At 41.6% G+C, this 24382-nt stretch overlaps 1 protein-coding gene across 1 annotated transcript in view; it reads left to right on the top strand.

Moving 5' to 3' along the window:
• CNTNAP5 (contactin associated protein family member 5) overlaps positions 1–24382 on the top strand; it is a 314549-nt gene that overhangs the window by 136772 nt on the left and 153395 nt on the right. The window contains exon 11 of the mRNA XM_044438476.1: positions 11035–11141. Coding sequence (XP_044294411.1) covers positions 11035–11141 — 107 coding nt within the window. The remainder of the gene's footprint in view (positions 1–11034; positions 11142–24382) is intronic.

The following is a 24382-nucleotide window of genomic DNA, read 5'->3' as shown; positions in this document are numbered from 1 at the left end:
AATGTTGGGGGCTATTTTTTTGCCTCTGAGTTCTCTGCAATTGGCTTTTAAGGTAGGTAGACCTCTGAGCCCATCTAGCCCTCCATCTCTGCTAAGGAAAGGACAGGAGCCAAGAGGCTGCTGGGTCGGTAGATCCAGAGACTCTCCTTCCCCACCTTTCAGGACACTCATCCTTATTTGTTCTAGTCCATCCTGAGGTCAGAAGTGAGAGGCTTTCCATAACAGCTGTGAGGGGGATCTACTTGGGTCTTCTCCAAGGTCATGGTTCTGTCTACCATTGAGGAGGTGGAGATCTGCAACCATCCACGGCCCCTGAAAGCTGACTAAGAGTTGCAGGATTATTCTATAAGGCAGAGAAGTGAGGGGTAGCGGACTAGTAGATATCCATGAACTAGGAACTTTTGTGGCCTTATTCACCAGTTCACATTATTTCTGAGATATAAATCTAAATAATGGGTTATGACAGAATCCTATACATGTTAAGACTCCCTTCCTCCCAAAAAAGCCTACAACTCCCAACAGGATTGATTTGTACCCTTAAAGAGGCTTAAAGATCTTTTCAAGTGAAAGTTGGAGAGGAATCTGTCATCTAAATCTGTGCCTTGAAATCATCTCATGCAATAGATCCTGAAATATCAGAACTGACTCCCCCTGCCCCATTTTAAGCTTGAGAGCTGAATTCCCAGTTAATTTCTTGTTTGACAATGAATGTAAGCATCAGGAGAGAGTTTGAAGAGAGTTTTCAGAGCTGGGTAATGAAACTTTGTTTCTATAAAGTGGCTGTCCCCATACTCTAGAAAGAGGAAAAGGGAAAGTAATTAGTATAAACTAGGACACTGCTTTATTAAAGATCTGAGCTGGGGTATTAATTCAATTAATTTAACTAGTGATAAGCAAACTTGCTGAAGAAAGCCTGGAATCTTTGGGGGGTTTCTCAAGGAAGGGTTCTTAAAGGCCATAAAAACCAAAAAGCAGGATAATCTCCACCTTTCTGCCAGGCACCTCCCCATATTACAGAAGCACCCAATTCCCTTCCACTTTGGTGCACCTTTTAAAAGCACACACATACATGTTTCTTTTCCTCTTGTGAATTAATGCACAAAGATTTTTATTTTAAGGTTGCATGTGCTGCATTCTTCAGTTAACTGTTGAAGGAGCTCTGTGCATCTCATGTTGCACCTGCCCCTCTTCCCAAAAATTACAAAGACCTTGCTGAAATTCAGCTCTTAAAGTATGATTGCCTGGTGCTGATCACATGACCCTTACTTCTTCCAGTCCTCTGAAGCTGAATCATGCATACTTTCCCTTTAGGGGCAGATGCATCAGTATATTATCAGTTCATCTTACATGTACATTATTCTGTTTTGACCTGAATCAGATATATTAAAAGGCCTGCACAAAAGGTTGTGTGCACATACTGAGTTAAATAATATTCAGAGATGCATTTTCTCTCAAAATATACATTTAAATGTATTTTATTTTATTTTACTTTATTTTATTATTATTTTTTAATCCAGTGGCATGTTTTTAAAGCTGAGTTGTATCACACAACCTGAGTAGATTGCATTTAATGTGCTTAATTTGATATCTGGCTGCATTCCGATTCTCCCCTTAGTCCAGGTCTGGTCAGTTTGAATCAGAATATGCAAAGGTGCAATCCCTCAAGCATTTGCATTCAGCTCTAGGGGATGTATCTCAGACACTTCACCTTTCCTTGCTGCTTGAAAAAGTGAACAGCAGTGATGTTGAAATCTACACCAGGAAATGAGACATGAAAACCACACGGCAGCACTGTACCTGTTTTCTCGACTCTCAGTTTCCTATCAAAGCACTGAACCAGAAGTGTACAAAAAGATTCCACATGAATACACCTCGAGTCATTCACCACATAATTAATGTAATGAGAGAACTCACCCCTAGAATCAGGCATTCAGTATTTCAGTTTCACATCTATTCTGAAATTCGTATGTGTCATGCCAACCTCTTTGGAAATAATTCCTATTATTTACCACTGGAAACCTCTTAAAATGCATTCTAACTTTCCTGAAATTCTTCAGCAGTAAAACTTGGTGCTATTGCTACTGTCCAGTTAAAATGGATGGATAGAATGTTCCAGCACTTTCAGTGGAGACCATTTTTTGGTCTTTGTTTCCTACCAGAAACCACAATAAGGGCAGTGAAGCTTTCCCCAGCACATGGATTACTATGATTAACATGTAATGAATATCTAAAGAAGCAAAAGTTCTATGCAGAGCCACTAAGTTTACAAAAGCAATTTTGGAAGTTCCAAAGGGGTCTGGTGGATTACTGGGTGATGGACATGTTCATCACAGCCTCTGTAGAAAATTAGGTGGAATCACGTAAGAGCAAATTATCACTCAGGGATGTTTTAGTATTTTCCTTACTCTACTTTCATTGCTATTAAATAGAAAGATCACAGAATGCAGACAGGAAAAAAATGTGTGTTAACATGGTTGGCAAAATCTAGATCATCCTTCCTGCAGGATTAAGAATAGAATAAACTTTTTAAAAATCCCCCAGCTGTGCAACCAAGAATGTAATTGTGATTTCCGTTATACTTTCCTTTGGCACCTAGACTTTCCCTCTGTTCCAGGCTGGTCTTTCTATTTCCAAGCAGATCAAGACAAGAGATTTCTAATGATAATCTTTATGTCTTTATTATGTTAAAGCAGCCAGCCAGGCTGGCTTTGTGATACAAAAGGAGCAGTGCAGAGGCCATTAGCAAAATAAACAGTTAAGTTAGGAAGTCAGCTACGAAGCAGATTACTGCTGATGCCAAAACTGACCGAATCCTCTGCTCTCTTCTCAACCAAATGGAGTTATCTCCATCCTCAGGATGGAGGTGCTTGTGGGTCAGACAGTGGAAATGTCGGACATTACTCACTTGGTCAGCTGTCATGATCAGACATTGGATGGTGGGCTGATTATGTTTCATTCCTGCCTCTCTGATCTTGCCTGTTCAACAGGTCTGCCTCGGAAACAGAGGTGGTCTGATCCTCACCAGCTACTTGGCTTAGCTCAAGACATGCTAGTCTTGACATTTCAGTCAATCATTCCAACCTTGCCTCTTCTTCTGTCAGAGACTTGGAGAGCTTGGAGAAGTGGGCCCTGTTCCTACACCCACTCATCTTCTGTTGTTCTCATTCTCTCTTTTACACTGTAAGTTCCTTCAGAACAGGAATATTCTTCCCCACTTTCAGTATATTAATACTACTATTGCTTCAGAGCTGACAGCCAGCCCAAACCTAAGCTGTTTGGCATACTGTGGGAAGGTGTTAGGAGGTGGGAAGGAAGAAATACTTTCTTTCTTCTACCCCTTCCTGAAAACTCACCCCCAGTTCCACCCTGTGAACCCCCAAATTCTGTTCTTGATAGTGGAAGATTTGCTGCAACATTTTATTATGCATTCACATATTTTGCATCAATACGCAGCAGGTCAACAGGGTGGATCTCCATGATGTTTCCAGATTTTTCCCTTTACTGGGCCTTAGAACCATCCCTTTACCATTGGCTCCTGCCTCTTGATTACTGGGCCATTCACTTACATATTATTTTTTTAAATCTTTCAAGAGTGCATGAAATCACCACTCCTGACACCATCAGCACCTGAGACATGTTGTTAGTCGCAAAGTCACACCTGACCCATCGTGACCCCATGGACAACGTTCCTCTAGGCTCTCTTGTCCTCCACCATCCCCCAGGGGCCACCCAAGCCCACACTCACCACCCCAATGACTCCATCCAGCCACCTCATCCTCTGCCGTCCCCTTCTCCTTTTGTCATCTATCATTCCCAGAATTAGGGTCTTCTCCAATGAGTTCCTGAGTCATAGCATCACCAAAACCCATCTTTTGCCTCTTCAGCTTTGTGATATACTTTGCATACTTGGTGCCACAAGTATGGGACACAAATGGGGAAGGGATATTTTTAGAAGGGAAAAACAAGCATATCTGCATCCTGTTTCTCTTGGGCAGTAATTTCAAGTAGCTCTTAAAATGAGACACGGGAGTGTGACTCAGTTGAGATTCTGAAGTGACATCACTCCATACTGCAAAATTAGCAGTCCTGATCTGGTTCTCTTCTGACTGAGGAAGGTAGGAAGCACTGTACAACATTAGGCATGTTGCAGTCTTCTTTCACATCACATCCCCATGCAATCTTTTCACAGCTTCTCTTAGACTATAGCTAATTAACAGGACTGAAAAGAAAGCTGTTAAGTTGAAGTGTTACAACTAAATTGTCCCACTGGGATATGATCAGCTCAAATGCTGAGGGCACGTCAACATGGATGGTTCTTCCATTGCAGAAGTTAGGTGCCAATTCTGAAGTCTGGAAGAACTAAAATGAAATGTGTTAATCTTGCAGGAAGAGCCCTTTAAAAATTACATAATTCAGCCACACATTTAGCAAAAGCTTCAGATTACTTATGGTTATTCCCACCTGGCACAGTGATAGATGGAGGGACCAGTGTGGGTTGAAGAAGCTTGGTGATCCCAAGTGCTTTTCTCACTCTACTTTGCCTCAATGCTTGACCTCTTTTTGACCTCAGGCCAGCTAGAGCTTAGCTTCACAGTCAAACCAAGATAGCAGTGCAAAAGAGAAATGGTAAAACATATGATAATATAGGAAAATAGGATGTATTTGGGTAGGATTTTAAAGGCAAAAACTTGTTAATAATCTCCTAACTTTCTAGCATTCATTAAGTATATTCAATGCCTTGAACGAATCTCTCTTTTTTTGTCTAATTCTTGACTATAACATACTAATCTCCAGGCTTGTTCTGGGAGAACACTATAGTGAAAGTATCTAAAAACAAGCTGCACACTAGCTATACTTTCATAATTTCTTTACAGAAAACCATGTCTTTATGGAAAGCTCAAGAAATAGTTAGGCGCCCCTGCAACGCCTGGCCCCTGGAGTCACAGGGTAAATCGCTCTTCTGGGCCATGAACCTCCAGCTGAACTTGTTGCCGCCATCAGCTGATTACCGAGAGCAGTGGGACTCCCCATTTAGGTTCTTAATGGAGTATATCCAAGCCAGTGCTTGGGCTGAGATAAGGCCTTCTTAGAATCACTCAACCCAGAGCACAGGTAGCCAAAACACTTAACCTTTATTGATTTCTTTATGGGTTATAAACATAAACAAAACACATTGTAAGCTAATAAATAATAATACTTAAGTTTCTAATAACCTAAGCTGAAGTCTCTGACCTCAATTCACTCTTCTCCATATCTTCTGACCACTTCACACTGGGTGCTCCCACCTATGACTTAGCTCATTCTGTTTTCTTACCAACTGTCTCTTTAACCCCACCAAATTCCTTTCTTCTAAACGCCCAACTTTCTCTGACCCCAATTATTAACCAACTTTCCTTACTGACACCACTTCACCCCCCCTCCTTCATCTGTTCTGGCTGTCAATGGATCCACACTCCCACTGCAGTTGCAACAGCCTCCAGAAACAAATTTTCAAAGAATTGGTTTAATTTGAATATGGTGCCTGCTAATCAGAGCTGACTTTTAATCTGCAATTCTGCTTACTGCCTGCTTGAATCTCTTCCCAGCCTGCCTGCCTTGCTTTCTGCTTTGAAATTTAATTTCAGGCTTAACTTTTTTCCTTCTCTTTCTCCACTCAGATGTTGTATTGCTTGCATGTGTTGGATTACAGAAAATAGACCACAGGGAAATTAGAAGCTATTGCTGGCAAAAAAAAAAAAAAAAAAAAAACAAAAGAAAAATAAAAAAAAATTGTGGGAAAAAAAAAAAAAAAAAAAGGACTAGGAAAAAATGAAAACAGAATTGTTTTTGCACATGCCAGCTTTTCACTGGCATTTCATTTGTGAAATACAGTTCAGATTATTAATTTTTTCTTTAAATAAACCTGGTCATAGAAATGAGAGAATTTTCTCTCTAATTATGTCCCATGTGGTTTAACTTTATTTGTTTTATAGTGAAATCAAATCCTCTTGCTGAGAATGGAGAAGTGAATATTCAATATTGACTTTGCCCTGAAATAATTAACCTGCAGTGAACTAGAAAAAAAGTTGTCAAACAGGATATACTTTGCAGTCTACCCTTGTTCTTTGCTGTGTTTAATATTTGATCCTTGGAGATCACCACTATTCACATAGCCATTCTCTTATGATCTGCGGCTAAGATTTAGATTTAGTAATTAATCTAAATTACTTAGATTAAATAATGCTTCCAGACAAGCTGCCATAGACATCTGTTGTCATAGAAGGTGGTTGAGGGATGGACACCTTTGCATATGAAGCAGCCATATAGGAGCCAGATCACTGGCACCCCTAGACCAGAATTGTTTCTTCTGACTGGCAGCATCAACTACAGTGGCTTAGATGTCTCCTGTGACACAACGTATAGCCAAAGATAACAGGGGCAGAATCTTGGACTAGGGCCATATGGCAATTTCATTTTGGCTTGTTTGGGGCCAGAACCTGCCTTGCTCACATGCTGATTGCATTTTGTGGAAAAAGCTCACCCATTCCTGAGTTTGCAATGATGGCTCAAAAATGCTCTTTTGGGACAATATACACAAACTTCATTCAATTGCAACAGGAAGCATTTCAAGTGTATATTGACAGCAACAAATGTCAAGCAACAATATACCTGGAAATGAGGCAGACTGTACTTGAAGAGCCTCAGCAAGCTGCCAGTCCTCCCATTCTAAACTTCAACTTAACTAAAATTTCTTTTAGAAGAATTATTGAGAAGAATTAGGATTATTCTAGAATTATCTAGAATAATTAGAATAATTGTTTATTTGTTTAGAAGAATTATTAAAAATGATCTGAGGTTTATATATTTCTGACTTCTCCAAACTGTTGGAGGATTTTGAAAAAGGAGCCAGTGATATTTAGAAAATTACCATGCTATTTCACCACCTACAAATAAGGACAAGAATGAATTTCAGACGTGAGTGTGAATGCAAGACAATATACTTCAGTGCAAGCAAAGAAACAATGTGCTTCCAGTCTACATCTAAGCCAACTTAATCCTTTGCCCACTAGCAAGAACTACCAAAGTAATTTTATTCAGTATTATTTGAGCTGAACTTTATTAGATTTTTGTAAGAATGTTTTTTTTTTCTTTTGACGCTTTCCCCGGAGAACATTCGGTGAATTCTACTCCTGCATCACCCTTTTCAAGATACCATTTCATTGTAACCCCGTTTCTGATCTTCTGGATACCAGTTGCTGGAGACCAGCACTGTAAAATGGAGGTTGCGTTCATGGGCTACTTGTGTGCTTCCTGTTGGCCACCATAGAAAACGGGATGCCAAATAGGATAGTTCAAGGCTGAGCTGGAGGTGCTCTTCTTCTGTCTCTTATGGCCTGCCACTGAATTGCCACCTTTTTCAAAACAGAATAGGACATGGTTCTGCCTTGATAGGTACTGCTACTATCAAGACTAAGATGAAGCCTGGAAGCCATCCAGGCTGCAATGCAGCAGAGGCTGGAGAAGGAAAGATGTGTCAAATGTGATAACACACGTGAAAATTATTATTATTATTATTATTATTATTATTATTATTATTATTATTATTATTATTATTACATTTCTATGCCGCCCCTTGCCGAAGCCTCGGGGCGGCTTTCAACACAATAAGATACATTGAGTTCTAATAATAACAATAATGCAACAGTGAGATGCAGAACAGAACTCCCACATAAGTTCCACTGAATTAGAAAGACCTTCTCCATCTAGTTTATTTTACTGTGAAAATAAGGTTATTTTATTGAGATAGCCAGTTAGTCTGTTCTTGTGCATTAATAGGAAATTCAGGCCTATTCAACTTTGTTGCCACACACCCACGTGTGTGTGTGTGCGTGTGCAAGCTTAATTGTGCTGTAGGTTTTGGATTTTCCCATCAGATTGTTGCTATAGTATGTCTGACAAAGAAGCATAGTAGAACTGCAAAGAGGCACTGGCACCTCTCAAAGATATGAGAGCTACTTCTGTGACAATTATCGAGCAAGAGTTTGTTTAGTGTTTGTCAAGAGCAAGGACACTGCAAGTTAGGCAATCCAACCAGAACAAGCTGGGGAAGGAGCTGCAACAGAAAGTCACTTTTTCTGATAACGCCATGAAAGGGAAGAGGGATAATATTTTGGGTTGAGGCAAGGGCTTTGAATTTTGTTCTTGTACCCGTTCACTAATAGGAAGCTGCTGTAGAAGGAGAACTATATTGGGTGAGAAGTTCAGGTTGTTCATTAGACATTCCAGTGATTAATCATGAAATAGTTAGTTCCAAATAATTCTCTGGAAGGATCCTGTTCATAATGAGCAGGAGCTGGAAGCAATGGCTTAATAGGAGCTGTTAGCCCTGCAAAGGTTCAGAGAAAAAGGAGAGTTCATATACTAAGCAACAGACCTTCTGCTTCCTCTAAGTCATTTTTTGCATCCTGAGCTTCTCCTTTTTCTCAAGTTAACTCCCAGAAATGGAGCCTTCTGGCAGTCAGTGTTCCTATAGCCATTCTGTTGGGTCCTTCTAAATAACAAAAGTACATTTCAGACCCCTAAAATTGCATGGGGGTGCATGGGACTAGGACTCAGGAGATCTGGGTTCCAGTCCCCAGTTGTCCATGGAGTAACTGAATAATTTGGGGCTAGACACAGACTTGCAACCCAACTGACCTCATAGGGTTATTGTTTTGAGGATAAGATTGTGAGGAAAGGTGGAATTATATGAGGTGCCTTGAGTTCCTTGAAAGGAAAAAAAAGTGAGATATAAATAAATAAATACCCTCTAATAATGAGTGAGTGTCAACATTTGAATTACTAGTCTTGGGTTCTAGCATTTATTCCCGGTTAGGTATCTTTGTGACTGTCATCTTGCCTTATATACTTTCAGAGTATGGACTGTATCTATGAGAATGCTTCAAAAAATTTAAGCAAAAAGCTGGCTGTGCAGAGGGGAGGGATGGGAAGGTGATTTCGGAAAGGAAATGAAAGGAAAGGAAAGGAAAGGAAAGGAATTTTTCATGGACCTTTTGCCACTGTGAGATTTCAGTGAAATAGTCTATATGGAAACAGCATGCTGGGTAAGATGGCACAGCTGCTGCAGCTGTCTCCTAAGCTTCAGGTGTTTGCTGCTCATGTGTTAAATGACACTTTTCCCCTGCCACAGGCACAAACATTAATCTGTTTGGCTGCCCAAAGGTTTTACAACTCAGCTCTCAAATGAGTACCCTATCATTGTACTTGGCAGGAATGTGAGGAAACAAATAAGAAAGGAGCTGAGGCCAAATGTTTGCCAATGCAAATTAATGCTAATTACTGTGTGCTGCACTTCTTTAGATGGGTTGAGGATCTGGGTGTTCAAAAGAAAGGAAAAATAAGGTCCATAATGGGCACTGAAGGAGAAATGGTGGCCGTCACCTGCAGGCCCTGGGCTAGGTCTCTCACTGCCTGAGCTGAGAGACTATACAGGGGTGCAGCACCTGCATTGTTTCCCTGCAAGCCCTCCCTTCCTCCCTGCATCTTTTCCCCTCCCTCCCTGCATCTTCCCCCCTCCCTGCATCTCCCCTAAGCCATATAGCTGCTGCGACACTGATCCTGGAGGGAGCCATGTGACTCTTTCAAGACCCTGTGGATGTTCTGTGACCCTGTGGATGTTCAGAGCAACTGTTTGTTCTGGCCATGTGCGATGGGCAAAGGAGAACACAGGCAGCTGCCCTAGAGAGCTCCCACTGTAGCAAATGACATGGCAGAAAGGGCTGGCAGGCCTCCCAAGGGCCCCCACCTGCGGCTGGGGAGGCAGCCCCTTGTGTGCAGTGCAGGTAGTGTGCAGTACAGTGCAGCAGAGCGAAGCGGAGCAGTGCAGAGCGATCCCCTTCTCACTCTGCCCTCCAACCTTCCCCTTCTTCTCATGGCTGGACTGACCCTGGCCCAGTTTTGCTTATTTGCTAGCGAATGGATCTCACTTCCCACAGGCTTGAACAGAAAGAGCAAAGTTATATGATCCTCCAAGTTGGCAAAAATTAAAAAGCTTTTTACACTTCTGTATTTACACTATCCTGCTATTCCACAGTCCTACACAGAGGTGATGTTGCAGAAGAACAGGGAACAAAATACTCTTCATATAGTGTTGTTAGCCTCTTAATCCTGCAATAAAACTGCAAGAGAGGATAAACAGCCTTGTTATAAAAATAAGGTCACTACTGCATGTTTCTTGCTGTTAAAAAAATGAAAAAGTTGTTTAAGAACAGCTGTAAGGTCTTGATGTAGTCTATAGAATCAATACACAACTTGAGTAGACATGGATAAGCACACAGTGAATGCCTTATATAGAGGGACTCTTTAACTGTGGGTTTAAAATTCTGTTTTAATTTCCAAAAAGTAAAACTTGGACAGTAATGGAGTTATAAGTGTTGACTGACTTGAAATCTCTGGGGAGGCTCAGTTTGGTTCTTTTGATGATTCACCCATTGCTTCTTTTGATGATTCTTCGCAATTCATGCTGCTTACCTGATTTTCTTAAATTTACAAGCATGTGGTACAAAGCTTAGTGGTAAAACTAGTGAGAGGATGAGTATAGAATATACTGTCCATATTTTTTGTAAAGCCTCTCTTTTTATATATGAATTGTTTGTGCTTTCACTTGAGCAAGTACAGCTAGATATTTAGACCAGAAAGCTAAATTTCAGATAAATGAGAAAAGGGTGATATAAAAAGTCCTTGCTGAAGAAATAAATTGTGTTGCTTTTCATCTGGTATTTTCCTCCTTATCTGAGACCAGAATAAAACATGTATTTCTGTTGCCCAGACACAGAAGAGAAGCAAAGCCTTAACCTGCTGCCACCCCTGCTTTTTGGTATCCATTTGGGCTTCCATTCTGAATTCACTTTATTCAGTATACAAGTTAGTCTTCTGAATGTTTTTCTTTCAGGCTGGGAATTATAGAAATATGAGCTAAAGAGACATAGGGCATATTTCCCTGCATATGTAAACTGGTTAAAACAATAGCCTTTTTGTTGAATTTTCCCCTATCAGGTGTTTGCCAAACTACTGTGAACACGGAGGAAGATGTTCCCAGTCCTGGACAACATTCTATTGTGATTGTAGTGAAACTGGTTACATGGGAACAACCTGCCATAACTGTAAGTAGATCACACTATGAATGACTTTGGTACAAAAAAGAAGCGTAATGGAGTCATGGGGTAGCCCAGAGACTTTGTTCAGCAGAACAGTAATTCATTCTTGATATGAATCCAGGAATGATGTTTTGTGAGAAATGAAACGTTAAGATATTTAGCCTGCAGTACCATCCTAAGTATGTTAGACCCAAACTCACTGGGTTCAGTGGCACTTCCAAGAAAGTATCCATAGGACTGCAGCCATCATTGCGTAGCAGTTCCTTAGCCACAATAAAGGACAAAGGATTGGCTCTTTTCCCACTCCCATGGGTCCATACCTGGGTCTATAACTGGCTAAAGAACAGGAAACGGTACGCAGAAGTAACAGTCCTCACATCAGTCAATTATGACTGATATCATCTCATTTGTTCCTAAAGGATTTGGAGTCCAGGGATGAAGCAGTGCTATAGGCAAGTCTGGGATGGTGTCAAATTATACTGGAAGGTAAAGAGTGAAGCTGACTGTGAAGAGCTCTTAAAGCTGGTATGAGGGACCTGCCTTCTAAAATCTCCATGTGCTCTTTGGCCTATTTTCAGGAAATCCCAGATCCAAACTTTCCACCCACACATTCACTCTCCCCGCACTTCAGACCTGCCTGCTCAGGTTTTGCCTACCTCTACTTCTGGCTCCAGCCACACTGATTTTGATGGTGCCCAGCATCAGTATGTTCCCCAGAAAGATTATTCCTAAGGCAAGGTGGTTCTCAGTAGGAAAACAGAGCTTCCTACTCCTGTCCTAAAGGAACTCTTCAAATAGGTGATTGGATACCAAAATGGCAATATCCAATGTACGTGATTCCACAGTGATGGATATTGGGTCATGATAACCAGTGGCTGAATCACAACCATCAAGGAGAGTTATTGTCTCCATGCCTTGATTTTTGGGCTTCCAGGTAGCTTTGGGCTGGCCATTATTAAAAAGAGAATGACTCACAAGCAGGCCCTGGGTCTAAAGAACACTCCTTGTACTCTCATGTTCTTCATTGGCGTTGCTGCCAGCAGACTGTTCAGTCTGAAGGCTAGCAGGTTATGAAGAGCAATCGATAGATGGAGAAGTTTTCTCATGAAATGGCAATGACTATTTGCATTCCCCACTTCTTTGCAAAGATGTCCCATTGAGTTTTAGGCTCCCACTGTCTCCTCTCCAGGAGGACTCCAGCTCCTAATTGGGAAATGTTTGCCTTGGCCAATCTTGGCACCAACAAAAGCTTCCGAGAAATAAGTGAGAAAAAACTACTCATCCACATATTGATATTAAATAGATATATTTCTAGACAGAGTTGTTCGATGTTTTCTTAGAATCAATGGCTGTTTCCTATTTACTATGCTGCATGAGGCACTTCTCTTCTGTAAAAAAAACCATATTATGGTTTAGCAAAGTATTTTTGTCTTCCATTGTGAAAGCAATCTGTGGATAGCAGTGTTGGAATGAGACCAAAACTAGAGCATTTCAGGCCTGATCTTTCACATGGCAATGCAATTTTGTTTTATTAGAAACAGAGGCATGTTTCAAAGTAACAGTTTAAAAGTGAAGATCACCGCAATTCAATTTTTGCTACCTCCAAAGTACGCTTTCTTTTTATGAATCTGTCCTTTCAATGCAGGGGGAAAATTCAGTACTATAGTACCAGGAATAGCTAACTATTCTTTTGCACAGCCTGCTGAAAACCTAAACTGCAGCATTTGGTTTTATTTTCCCCAGGGTGTGGGTCTGAAGCACTCTTTGTTTTCCTCAATTTTTTTTTAACTTCATTTTCTCTACTCAAAGAAGTTATCCCAACCACCTTAGGAGGGGAAACCTTATATGCACATGTCCATTAACCTGTTTAAATCCAGTTGTTAGGTTTCTTTCTCTGTGCTGTTTTGCTATATTATTAATTATTATAATGATTATTATATGCACATTCATGTCTTTGTCTTGCAAGGAAGCCAAGTCAGCTTACAAGGTTCTTCTCCTCTCCATTTTACGACAACCCTATGTGGTATGTTAGGATAAGAGACAGTGACTGGCCCAAAATCACCCAGTGAGATTCATGGTTTAGGATCTCCCAGTACACCACTCTAACCACTATGCAGCACTGTAAGATAAGATGATAAGATAAGATAAGATAAGATAAGATAAGATAAGATGGGTCCTAGCATTGATAGAGTCTTTAATTCAGAGATCTAGCGATGTAAGCCTAGCAAAGACTTAACCAACAAACAAGATTGCAAACCAAGGTCAGCCCAGGCAGGGTCTGTTATGATCCTGGAGAGCTCCCTGTGGCAAGCATAGGCTGGGGTTTATGCAAAAGAATGCTTGTTTCAGCATCTTCTTAGAAGACAGTTTGCTGAACCTGTAGCACTGACAGCAAAGTTGTAGAGGCAGTTAGAACGGCACCTGAGAGGTGCCTTTTTAGTGTCAAGAGTGTGGTAAAGCCACATCCTCTAAGATGGAAGCCCAGTGCAGCAGCAGCTGGGCTGCTGGATGAAATCCCCTCTTCTTCTGAGTGTCCCCCAGGTGGGGCACTGACGTACAGGACATGATGCATCCCTGGCCACAGATGGAGTAGCTCTGCTACCCTACTTAGAATGTTCTCCTCCAGCCATCCATCCACCCACCCATCCATCCATCTATATCCAAGGTGGCAAGAAATATATCAAGCCTGCCAGAGAACCTGCCTGCAAAGTGGAATGCAGCTTCTTTCACTGCTAGGCTGCCTCCTTCCAAGAAAGCAGCACTTGGCACACCACTTTCTACAGAGCTGAGTCAACTCTGGCTGATCCTCTCTCTTGTCTCACAGGGACCTGTCTGTGGTCCTGGCTGTCTCCTGTCTGGTCTGCAGCTCCCCACTCTTCTGCTGAACTCTCCCATTAGTCCAAGAAAAGATGTAGTTGATAAATTGTCACACTTGCATCCTCCCATTCCTATAAAGGCTTCAGAGTAAATTACACAAACCCACTCAATTTCCGTTTGGAACAAGCAAATGCTGTAGGCTGAGGCTAAAAAAGGGTGACTGGTACAGTCACTGACCTTCACAGCAAAGTAAAACCATCTGTCCGCCTGCCCGTCTGCCTGTCCGTCCATCCTGCCTGCCTGGCTGCCTGCCTTCCTTCCGTATTTCCATCCTGCTTTTCCACCAAAAATAGCACTCAAGGTGGTTTGAGCTTGGTCTTATTGGGTCAGTTCCAAAACTCTTCACTGTTCCACAATGTTGAAGAATAAACATTGTCAAGCATGGGGCTACGGCCTCTGCCAGTTGTGTGCTCTATTGTGAAATACTGTTGTGACATTGGTGAAAACCTACTTCCAATTTCTCTGCCCACAAATATGCCCTTTGTGTGCAGCTTAAGTTCTTTTTTACCCAGTTTTAAGCAGTAAATGCAAGTTGGACACACTTTGATCTCAAAATGTGGATCTGCATCTCTTCGTGCAACTGAAAAGCCACCCCCTACCAACATAGTTTATATTTTTATGAAATCCAGAATCCCCTGTTCTTGCTTTTTCATTCTGTTATATTAGTTCTTTCTGCCATCCACAGATTTCTCTTCTCTATATTGTAATCTTGCAGTGGTCCGGAAGTAGCTTCACCCTTACATTTTGAAAGAGATCAGCTGGTACAAACATCTGGCCATGAGAAATTTAATGAAAGTTACTGCATTTCTTAGTATTTGACTCAATGCATGCTAAATCTGGCATATATAAGAAATATCTCTTAACAAGCGCGTGCTTTTTTCTGTCAGAGGGTTGTTCCTTATGGGGGTGAGGGGGAAGGAAAAAAAGAAAGAAATGTTAGGCAATTTCCAATATCACAGATGCAGATTATTAAAGCTGTTCCATAAATGGAAACTTCATCCCACAGGATATTTCAACATTCATTTGGGCTTCACATTGAAACAAAATACTTAAATGTAGCAATATTTTGAACTTTCTGCTGTGCTAAGTGTACTTTAAAAGATTAAAATACTTCAGTTTTTAACACCAGTACGGGCTTATATTTCCTTGCTAAAATTACACTTCTGAACTGGAATATTTTTGATAAGGAAGTTTTGTTTCCATGCAACAGAAGCCTAATTATCTTGAGAGAAGCTACATATCTATCTAACCCACATTTTGTGGGCTTGCACCTGCCAAATCTGTGAATGTTCTGATTGTTAAAATGAAATAAAGCTAAAAAAAAGTTTCTCAAGTAGCAAGCAATAAAGTATTTTATTTAAGAATCATATGTGTTACTTAGGAACTGTTACTTTGTTTAGCAAAATAACTGTGTGAACAAATACCATTTCATCTACTGTTTCATGATAATGTCTTTTCATAATGGGACACTTGCCTCTTGTGAGAAGAAAGTATAGGACAGTAGACAGACAATAATTGCCTAATTGAATGAACTGTTTTAGTAGCTGTAATATATAGACTATTAGATTGTTGTAAGCACATATGCCTTTTAGTCAGCTGTGAAATATCCATTTAAATAGGGATTGTATGAATGTAGTGCAGATGGTACTCTTGCTGTCTTTAAAGAAAGGCAGCTCTAAGCATGCAGGTCCATTTCTTGCCTGCTTGGTCATGGCAGAATTTCTTCCATATACTCCGCAGTCCCTCTGCTAGTGTCTATATGAATATAGTCAATCAATCAGTCTTCTAGGATAGGATAGCAAAATTGTCAGTCTCCTGTTGGCCCTATGGCACATTACTAGAATTTTGTAGGGGTTCTCAATTGCACGAATCATGGACTAGCCCTGAGGTCACAGTTGTCCGGAATAAAGCCACAGACTCTGAGGAGATGAAGCATAGGGAGAGATTACCTTCAGGATTCATCTGGGATAGCCCACTTCCCCAGGATCTGCAGAAAACTAAGAACCTACTTTACTATGGCCAGACTGGTCACACCACTATTAACCTTGGGATCCAAGGATTTTAGCTAGAAAAGTGTGAAGCCCACTGTTGCTGAATCAAGCAAGCCCTCCTGTACTACAAGAGCTCCGTGGCTGACTGGTGACTGGAACCCAGATCTCCTGTGTCCTAGTCCCATGCACTCTTAACCACACCACACAGGCTTGGCTATTCATATAATCTCTATCCATGCTTTGTATGCAGTCCATCTTATATTACTATGGACCTATGCACTAGGCTAGGCCTTCTTTAAGCCCTATAGGCAGTATCAATGCACCAGTAATTAATTAATTAATCAATCAGTCAATTACACCTGTATCCTACCTTTTTTCCTTTCAAGAAAGTCAAGACAGCTTACAAAATAATGTTTCTCCTTCTCTCAGTCTTATCTTCACAACAGCAACCCTGTGAGGTTGGGCTGAGAGTTGGTGACTGGCCCAAAGTCACCCAGTTGGCTCCATGACTAAGTGGGAACTAGACCCAGATCTCCTGAGTCCCAGACCCATGTTCTTAACCACTGCACCATGTGAGCTCTCAATATGAGAGTAAAATATGGGACAGCCTGTTAAAACAAGCTGTCTAACAGAAAGATAAAGAAATATGCAATGTGGAGCAGTCCTATTCATGTGTACTCTGAAGTTAGTCTTTGGAGTTCAATGAGACCAACCTCCAGTGAATAAGACTGTTACCTGAAGAGCTCTGCCATCTCTCATTCCCCCACAAAATGTAACTTATTTTGATCCTTCTATTACTTTTTCTCTTGAATAATGTTTGAATTTCTCACCCTGACAACTGCTGCTGAGCCAGCTGTGCTCTGCTGGGTTTTTTCCCATCACCCTTTATTCAAAATCAATACAGCATATGTTATTATTATTTTTTTGAAACCCAGCCTGGAGCAGGAAGCCCTACTTCTATCTGTGTGGGTGGGGAAAAAAGTCCAAATGGCAGCCATCTTACTGAATGGGGAATTGTAGAAATAAGGGGAAATTATTTGTCCTGAAAATGAGAAAAGAAAGGAGTGTAATTCTGCTTCTCAACTCACTCTAACCATGTAACAGGCTCTCCTCCAGTACCACTCTCTCCCTTCCTTCCCCTGCTTCTCTCTCTCTCTCTCTCTCTCTCTCTCTCTCTCTCTCTCTCTCTCTCTCTCTCTCACACACACACACACACACACACACACACACACACACACACACATCAGTTCATTCAATCTGTTTCACATGATTACATCCTAGATTATGCTTGTATATTATTTTGTTTGAAATGTATGGAAGCAAAGCAGGGAGGGACTAGGTGCAATGAGAATGCGATGGAGGAACAGGTGTAACTATGGATTTAATCTTCAGATTTATTGCAAAAAGACTGAGTATCATACTTCTATTCTAAAGTGTTTCTATTATTGGACTGCTCCCTGAAAATTGGAAAACAATTTGATATAAATTTTGCTTTAATAAACTCAGTCACTTTTGAAAATCTGTTTCTTCTTTGGCTTCTCTCTATCAGAAATTTCTATCATGCTGGCAGGATCTGTATGCTACTAAACACTGAAATGACATCACATGCCATTCTCCAAACATCAAACACCACAGATTTTAAAATTGGAATGTGAATCCAAGCAAGCATCTTCAAATGCTATGAATACTAGCATCACTCCTCACCAGTGTGTTCACTCCTTAAAATGTTGTTGTTGTTGCTGTTAGTCGTGAAGTTGTGTCCAACCCATTGCGGCCCCATGGACCACATTCCTCCAGGCCTTCCTGTCCTCTGCCATCCCCCGGAGTCCACCTAAGCTCACACCGACTGCTTCAGTGACTCCATCTAGCCACCTCATTCTCTGCTGTCCCCTTCTTCTTTTGCCATCTATTGTTCCCAGCATTCTCCTTAAAATAAGTTGGTTTTTCTCTGTTTTGTTTTGCTCATGATGGGCAGTACCTGGTGTTTGTTCTGTGTAGAGTCCACCCATTAAAATAGGACTTAAGTTAGTTGTGCCTAAGTTAGTTGTGCCTTTGTCCATTGGGACTTCTGAAAGGACCTAGTTTGGCAGCGAGTGGCTACTAAAGACAGGGGATTTTTGGTTGTGGCACCCCAGCTGTAGAATATGCTCACCGGCACTGGTGTCAGCCTGGTGTCAAGTTCCAAGTGAAACTCTTATTCCTTAAGCTTACATGCTTTTGGTTTTTTATAGCTTCTTTGTACAGCTCCAAGTGTGGGTTTATTAATGTTAGTTTTAGTGTTTAATTATAGATGTTTTTTTACCATAAGCTGTTCAGAAGTTCTTTATAGGCAGCTTTGTATGTGTGGGAAGAGGTGAACATTCAGGTAATGTCAGATTTATGAAGACAGAGTTATCGCATTCCCATATACAATAGGAGAATCTTGAAGCGATGAACATGTAGGGTTTTCCTTGTGCCCAAACCCAGTGAAAACTTTGGGAAAATAAATCTGCTAATGTTGAAGGTGTCACAAAACCTTTCCTTGGGTTTTCTCTATCAAAATAAGACAGGGTCTGCTGTGAAGGCATATAATGCAATTGCAATAATTATTCAGTCTACTTATGTTTTGATATTCAGGATTTTTAAAAGCTGCATTTTCACACATACCTGACCACTATGCCTTTTAATATTTTTGTACCATGTCAGTAAATATGTATTTTTAACGAGAAGAAAGTGAGCCATTTGTCATTCCAGAACATCGCAGCAGGGACTTTATTAGTCTGTCAACAGTGGGGCATGTCAAAGTCAGTTTTTCAGTAGCTCAGATTTCATTTCTTTTTAGCATTTAACATGACAATTGCATTATGAGGGCAAGCTTGACAGTCACTTTGGTTAAGTTCACTGCCTTCCTCCTCATGCTTCTGCTGGTTGAAGCAAGGCGGGGAGGAGGAAATGTCTTCTTCTCCCTCGTTATTGCTTTGTTTGTTATCACTGGAATTACATGTTCATCTGGCACTCATTCTTCCAAAGACGTCTGTCATATCAGATTGATAACAGTCCTCAGTGACCTTACAGTGCTGAATTCTCCACCTGGGGAGTCTAGCAGTTGCTCACAGTAAAACTTTGCAACACTCCTTGGATGGTCACAGCCTTCTGGAGGACAACATTATGCCTCTAGAGTTTTCTCTGGAATCAGGAGGACATCTGGAATCAACCTCAAGAGAACATTTGTGGCCAGTGCTTCCTTTTGATTTCTAACCTCAGCTACCACTGTGCACATGAATTGGATTTTTCAAAAATAATTGTTTTCACTGTCCAATGCAGAGATTCATTCTGGGGGTACATTCACAGAACACAACTTGAAAGTGAAAGTCAGGGACCATAGTATTTATCTATGTATTTATTTATTGGTTTTATGAGTATAAACCACCATGGTGGCATTTAGGTGCCATAGAAATCAAATGCATGGGTAAGTCTAGGTTAAAGAACAAAATCAACACCATGTAGAAAATGTTTCATTGTTCATTATATTGCCCCATATGTATAGACCTAGTGCTGGACTGAAATGGCCCTACCCTAATCTACCTGTTCAGAAGCAGAGAAATGGGATGAAAACTTTAGCTTATTTTTTGAGGACTGGGAAGAGTACAATATTTCCAGACAGGCACTTAACCTTGTCAAGATTCTTGAGCATTTCTGTCTTGGGGAAAAGTAGAAGAGAATATTTGTGAGCAGCTAGTAGAAGCACCCATGTGACAGAAAGCTCTTTGGAGCACCCAGTGGCTCCTTTCTCTTCCGGGCAGCATCCTTCCCTCCCTCCCTCCCTCCCTGAGCTTTTCTACATGCAGCTGTTGAATGACTGTTAATCTGTTTGATTGGCTCCTGCTTGGACACAGAATTAAGATCTAAGCAGGGCATTTCCTTTCCTGCTTTCCCATTACCTAACCTCTAAGTGGCCTTGTAGCAGAATTGTAGAAACAGTGAAAAAGTCAGTTTGTTTTGCATTTAAAATGCAATACCACTTTTTCTCCATCCACAAAGAATTGTGGAAATGATGGCCCTTCCTCCTCTACACGCACAATTAGAGGGTGGGGGTGGGGGAGAAAGAGCTATTCAAGGAACCAGTTGCTGCCATTATTCTCCATTCAGAAGGTGCCACTCTGGGAGAAGAATCATAGCACCTGCAACTGGACAGAGGAAGTGAAAGCTGTGAAAGGGAAAGTGTTATGGTCATGACAGAGATGGATCAGGATAGGAGGTCTTGGAAATAAGAGACAAAAGTGGGAAGGTCTTTAAAGTGGTATGTGGGGTTTCTACTGCACAGAAGAGTCAACAGGAATGCAGTGACTAAAGTGAGGGATGGTGTTTGAACAATGACGTAAACAATATGGATGAGAAAGTCCTGAGGGTGTTGGGTGCACCAGTGCAGGGCCACCAAGGAAAATTTGAAGCAGTCAAACAGGAAATGGCGGAAGTGTTGACTGGCATTTGAACTGAGGGCATATGAAGGCAAGATGTTATCTTTGTTGTACTGGGGCAAATAGTATGACTTGCTGTTGGACTGAGGAGCAAAAATGGCACAGATAAATCCAATACCTTGTCCATAATCAACAGGGTGCACTGTGATGTCATGAATGAGAAGGGCCAGGAAGGCTTGGAAAGAGAATTAAGAACTTCAGTTTTAGAAATGACAGCAAGCAGACATCCAGTTCCATGTATTTTTACAATGGAAATGCCTGGCTTTCTGTGCAAATTACATCTCAATGCCATGCACTTGTTAGATAAGAATCACTACTGAGCTAGTGGTGCTGAAAAATTACTACCACTGCAGAACATTTCTCTCTCCTCTTGCATGTTCATTCTCTCCCTGTTTCCAGCCATATCGTATTTCCCAGCACCCCTTCCCTAGTGTTGAGTGACTTACATGACTGCAGCCAAACATCTTACACTGTACTATTCAGACTTCTCTGTTGCAGTAAGGTGAGGAATGAAACCTCCCCAACTCAGTTTGAAAACAAATGAGCAAGCTGATGTATCTGAGTGATGTGAACAGCAGGCCAGGCAAAAGATGTTTGGAAACCAATTCAGGCACTGAGAAAGAGTGCCTGAACTCCGCATGCATGGATTGTTTGCTTTGCACATGGGGATTTGGAGTAGCTTTTCTCCTGGCAGTCCCCACATCTATGCCAAGGGGGCATCGCTGTGTGCAGACTGTACCACATGCTCTTCCTGAACAGTTTTGAGTGAAACATGCTGAAATGCACATTTTCTCTCCCTGTGGGTATCATATAATCATAGGATGTTATGCTACATGCTGCCAAAGAACTAATCAAGGAAACCGAAATAACAGAAATCAAGGAGAAGGAACTGAAGGATGGGTCCAGAATGTGATATTCTGAGAGTGTGACTATTCAAAACCTTGAAAAGGAAATGTTCATTCCATCGCTAATGTTATCTCATTAAAAGCATCCGTGTGTATGCTTGCGGAGTACCATGCCATTTTATGCCCACTATGCATGTTACACTTTGCTTTGGTTTTCAAGACTTAAAAAAAAAAGTTTTGTGTTAAGCTCTAAAGGATCCTTTTGTTGGCATAGATGATCCATAATACCATCTGCCTTTCTGACTAATGAATCAGGTTTTGCAAATTTGTACAAAATGTATGATTACGCCTACAGGCATGATAATTGGAAGGATTATTAAAAGGCCAGTGGTAGACAGGTGGAGAACACTTTCTAGAAGCAGCCATCATCCAAGCTACCTTATTGTCCTGTATCTGTTAGTGCACAAAGTAAAGGCTTCGAAGTGCAAATGCAATTTGTCCTGTAATGAAGAACTTTGCAAACTCAAGGTGTAGACTTTAAGAGGGAATTTTATCCCCTGTGGTCACTCTCAAATATTTCCAACCATTTTCTGCCTTCTGTGGATTCCTTTTGTACACATGTAAGAGAGAAACTGGAGTGGCAGGCTGCATGCTTTGCAAACAAAGTGCTGATCTGTGGTGAGCCAGTGCGGTGTAGTTAAGAGCATGGGACTGGGACTCAGACGATCTGGGTTCTAGTCCCCGCTCAGCCATGGAGCCACCTGGGTGACTTTGGGCCAGTCACAGACTCTCAGCCCAACCTACCTCACAGGGTTGTTGTTGTGGAGATAAGATGGAGGAGGAGAATGATGTAAGCTGCCTTGAGCCCTTTGTAGGAAAAAGGCAGGATATAAATCGATAAATAAATAAAATACATATGTAAATAAATAAACTGGCATATCTGTTTTGCACTGGGTGGGGATCCAACTCTCGAAACCCTGTGGATCTTCTGCCAATTATATTGGAGGTTATAAATTGGAGTGAGAAACCTCAGGCCTGGTGAAGGACAAATATAGTCCCAATCTGGCCATTCTTGGTTACTTGTAAGGCATGTCCCATTTCCACCACCCCAATCTTTTTGTGGTTTCTCAAATTTTGTACTCTAGATTTGAGGTTTTAATTCTGTCTGTAAAGCACATTCTTGTGTCCTACACATGGTCCCATCAACTGTTGCGTAAATCAGATAGACATTTCCTCTTGCACTCATGTTCTTAGATAGAGTGGAAGAGCAGACATGCACGATAAAGCTATCACATCCCTTCTTTCTCCTGCCTTTCAGACAGAGCATATCTGAAGCGTCTTCAAGTGAAGAGGCAGCAATGAATGGCACTAATTTTCCTTGCTCCTCCAGGCTGAGTGGAGGATAGGCTCCTGAAACCTCTAATTCTCACTAGCTCATTAGTGGCTCATGACATGCCTCCCTCCCATAGTCACACTTCTAGTAACACAGGCAATTCTCTATGGACAAGTCTGTCTGTCTGTCTAAAATTAGTTTTAGACTGCCTTTAAGGACCAGTTTTACAGAAGCTGTAATCCTAAGAATGCTTACCTGGGGCAGCAGGGAACCAGACTTTGCCCTCTTCTAAATAATTAACAGCAAAAAAGGAGTGGGTGAAAAGAAGGAAGAAATTCTGGTCTTGAGACACACCTTTTGCATTGCGTGATCTTAAGATGTTCGTTTGCTATCCAATGGCCATTAAAATGGCCATTCTTTTTCTCACACACTCATGCCACCCAATATTTTATAACACCCTTTGGTTGTAAAAAGTGTCCCGAAGTGGTTTACAAGGCAAACTTAGATTGCCCTGCAAACTCTTCCTCCCTCTCCCACCCTTGGGACTGCATGTGACTTTTAGGAATTGGTAATGTGCACCTCTCAACCCTGACTGCTCTTTAGAAGGCCAGATACTGAAGATGAAACTCAGATACTTTGGCCATCTAATGAGAAGGAAGGACTCCCTGGAGAAGAGCCTAATGCTGGGAACAATAGATGGCAAAAGAAGAAGGGGGCGGCAGAGGATGAGGTGGCTAGATGGAGTCACTGAAGCAGTTGGTGTGAGCTTGAGTGGACTCCGGGGCTTGGTGGAAGACAGGAAGGCCTGGAGGAATATTGTCCATGGGGTTGAGATGGGTTGGGCATGACTTCGTGAATAACGTAAAATAACATAACATAACTTAATGTGCACCTCAGAGAGGGAAGTGTAAGAGGCCTAAATTCATCTCCAGCTCCTACCAGCATCCAAACTAGTGAATATTGTTCAGCTAACCTGTCTTCCATCCACCAGGGCCAGTTTTCTTTCATTCTAATCAATCCTTCCAGCCCAGTACCCCAAACCCATCCCCCTTCCCTTTAAGCTCTACTTATCAGCTGTACTGGCAGGGCAGCAGCATGCTCTGCCTTCCCTCAATGGGCTGTTGCATACCCTGTAGAGGAACATTAACCCAAGGGGTGTGCAATGTGGCAAATGCCAGTCTCTGGGGATTTTGCAGTGTTTCTCTTCCAAGATGTAGCAATGGACTATAGTGGGTTTCCCCCTTCTCCAATTCTGGAATTGGTGGAGTGAGAGAAAGAGAGAGTTCCATGATTTGTGCAAATGAAATCACCAGCACACTCCACAACTGCACACTTTGGTTGGAAACTGCCAGAATGGAAGATGAGATTGACACATTGCGGTGGTACCTTGGCTCACGGACTTAATCTGTTCCAGGACTCTGGTCAGGAGCCAAATTGGTCACGAGCCAAGTTAAATTTCCCCATAAGGTTCAAAGTAAATAAGGTTAATCCGTTCTGTAACCATTTTTTAAATCACAAAAATGTGAAGCAAAATGACAAAGAACAACAAAGATCACGACCATCTCCCCCCCCCCCGAGCACAAGTGTGGCCATCTCCCTGCCCCCCCCCCCAGCAAGACCGAGATCACACCTGTCATCCCTGCATGCACCCATCATCTCAGCGTGCTGGGGGGTAGGAGGGAGAGACGGGCATAATCATGGGCACACTGGGGGAAGGAGACGCGCGCAGAATCACAGGTACACT

This window comes from Varanus komodoensis, unplaced genomic scaffold, assembly GCF_004798865.1.
Source record: "Varanus komodoensis strain SLA01 unplaced genomic scaffold, ASM479886v1 scaffold32, whole genome shotgun sequence".
NCBI classification, from domain to species: Eukaryota; Metazoa; Chordata; class Lepidosauria; order Squamata; family Varanidae; genus Varanus; species Varanus komodoensis.
The sequence above is the reverse complement of the archived record's forward strand: the minus strand, read 5'-3'. Positions and strand labels throughout refer to the sequence as shown.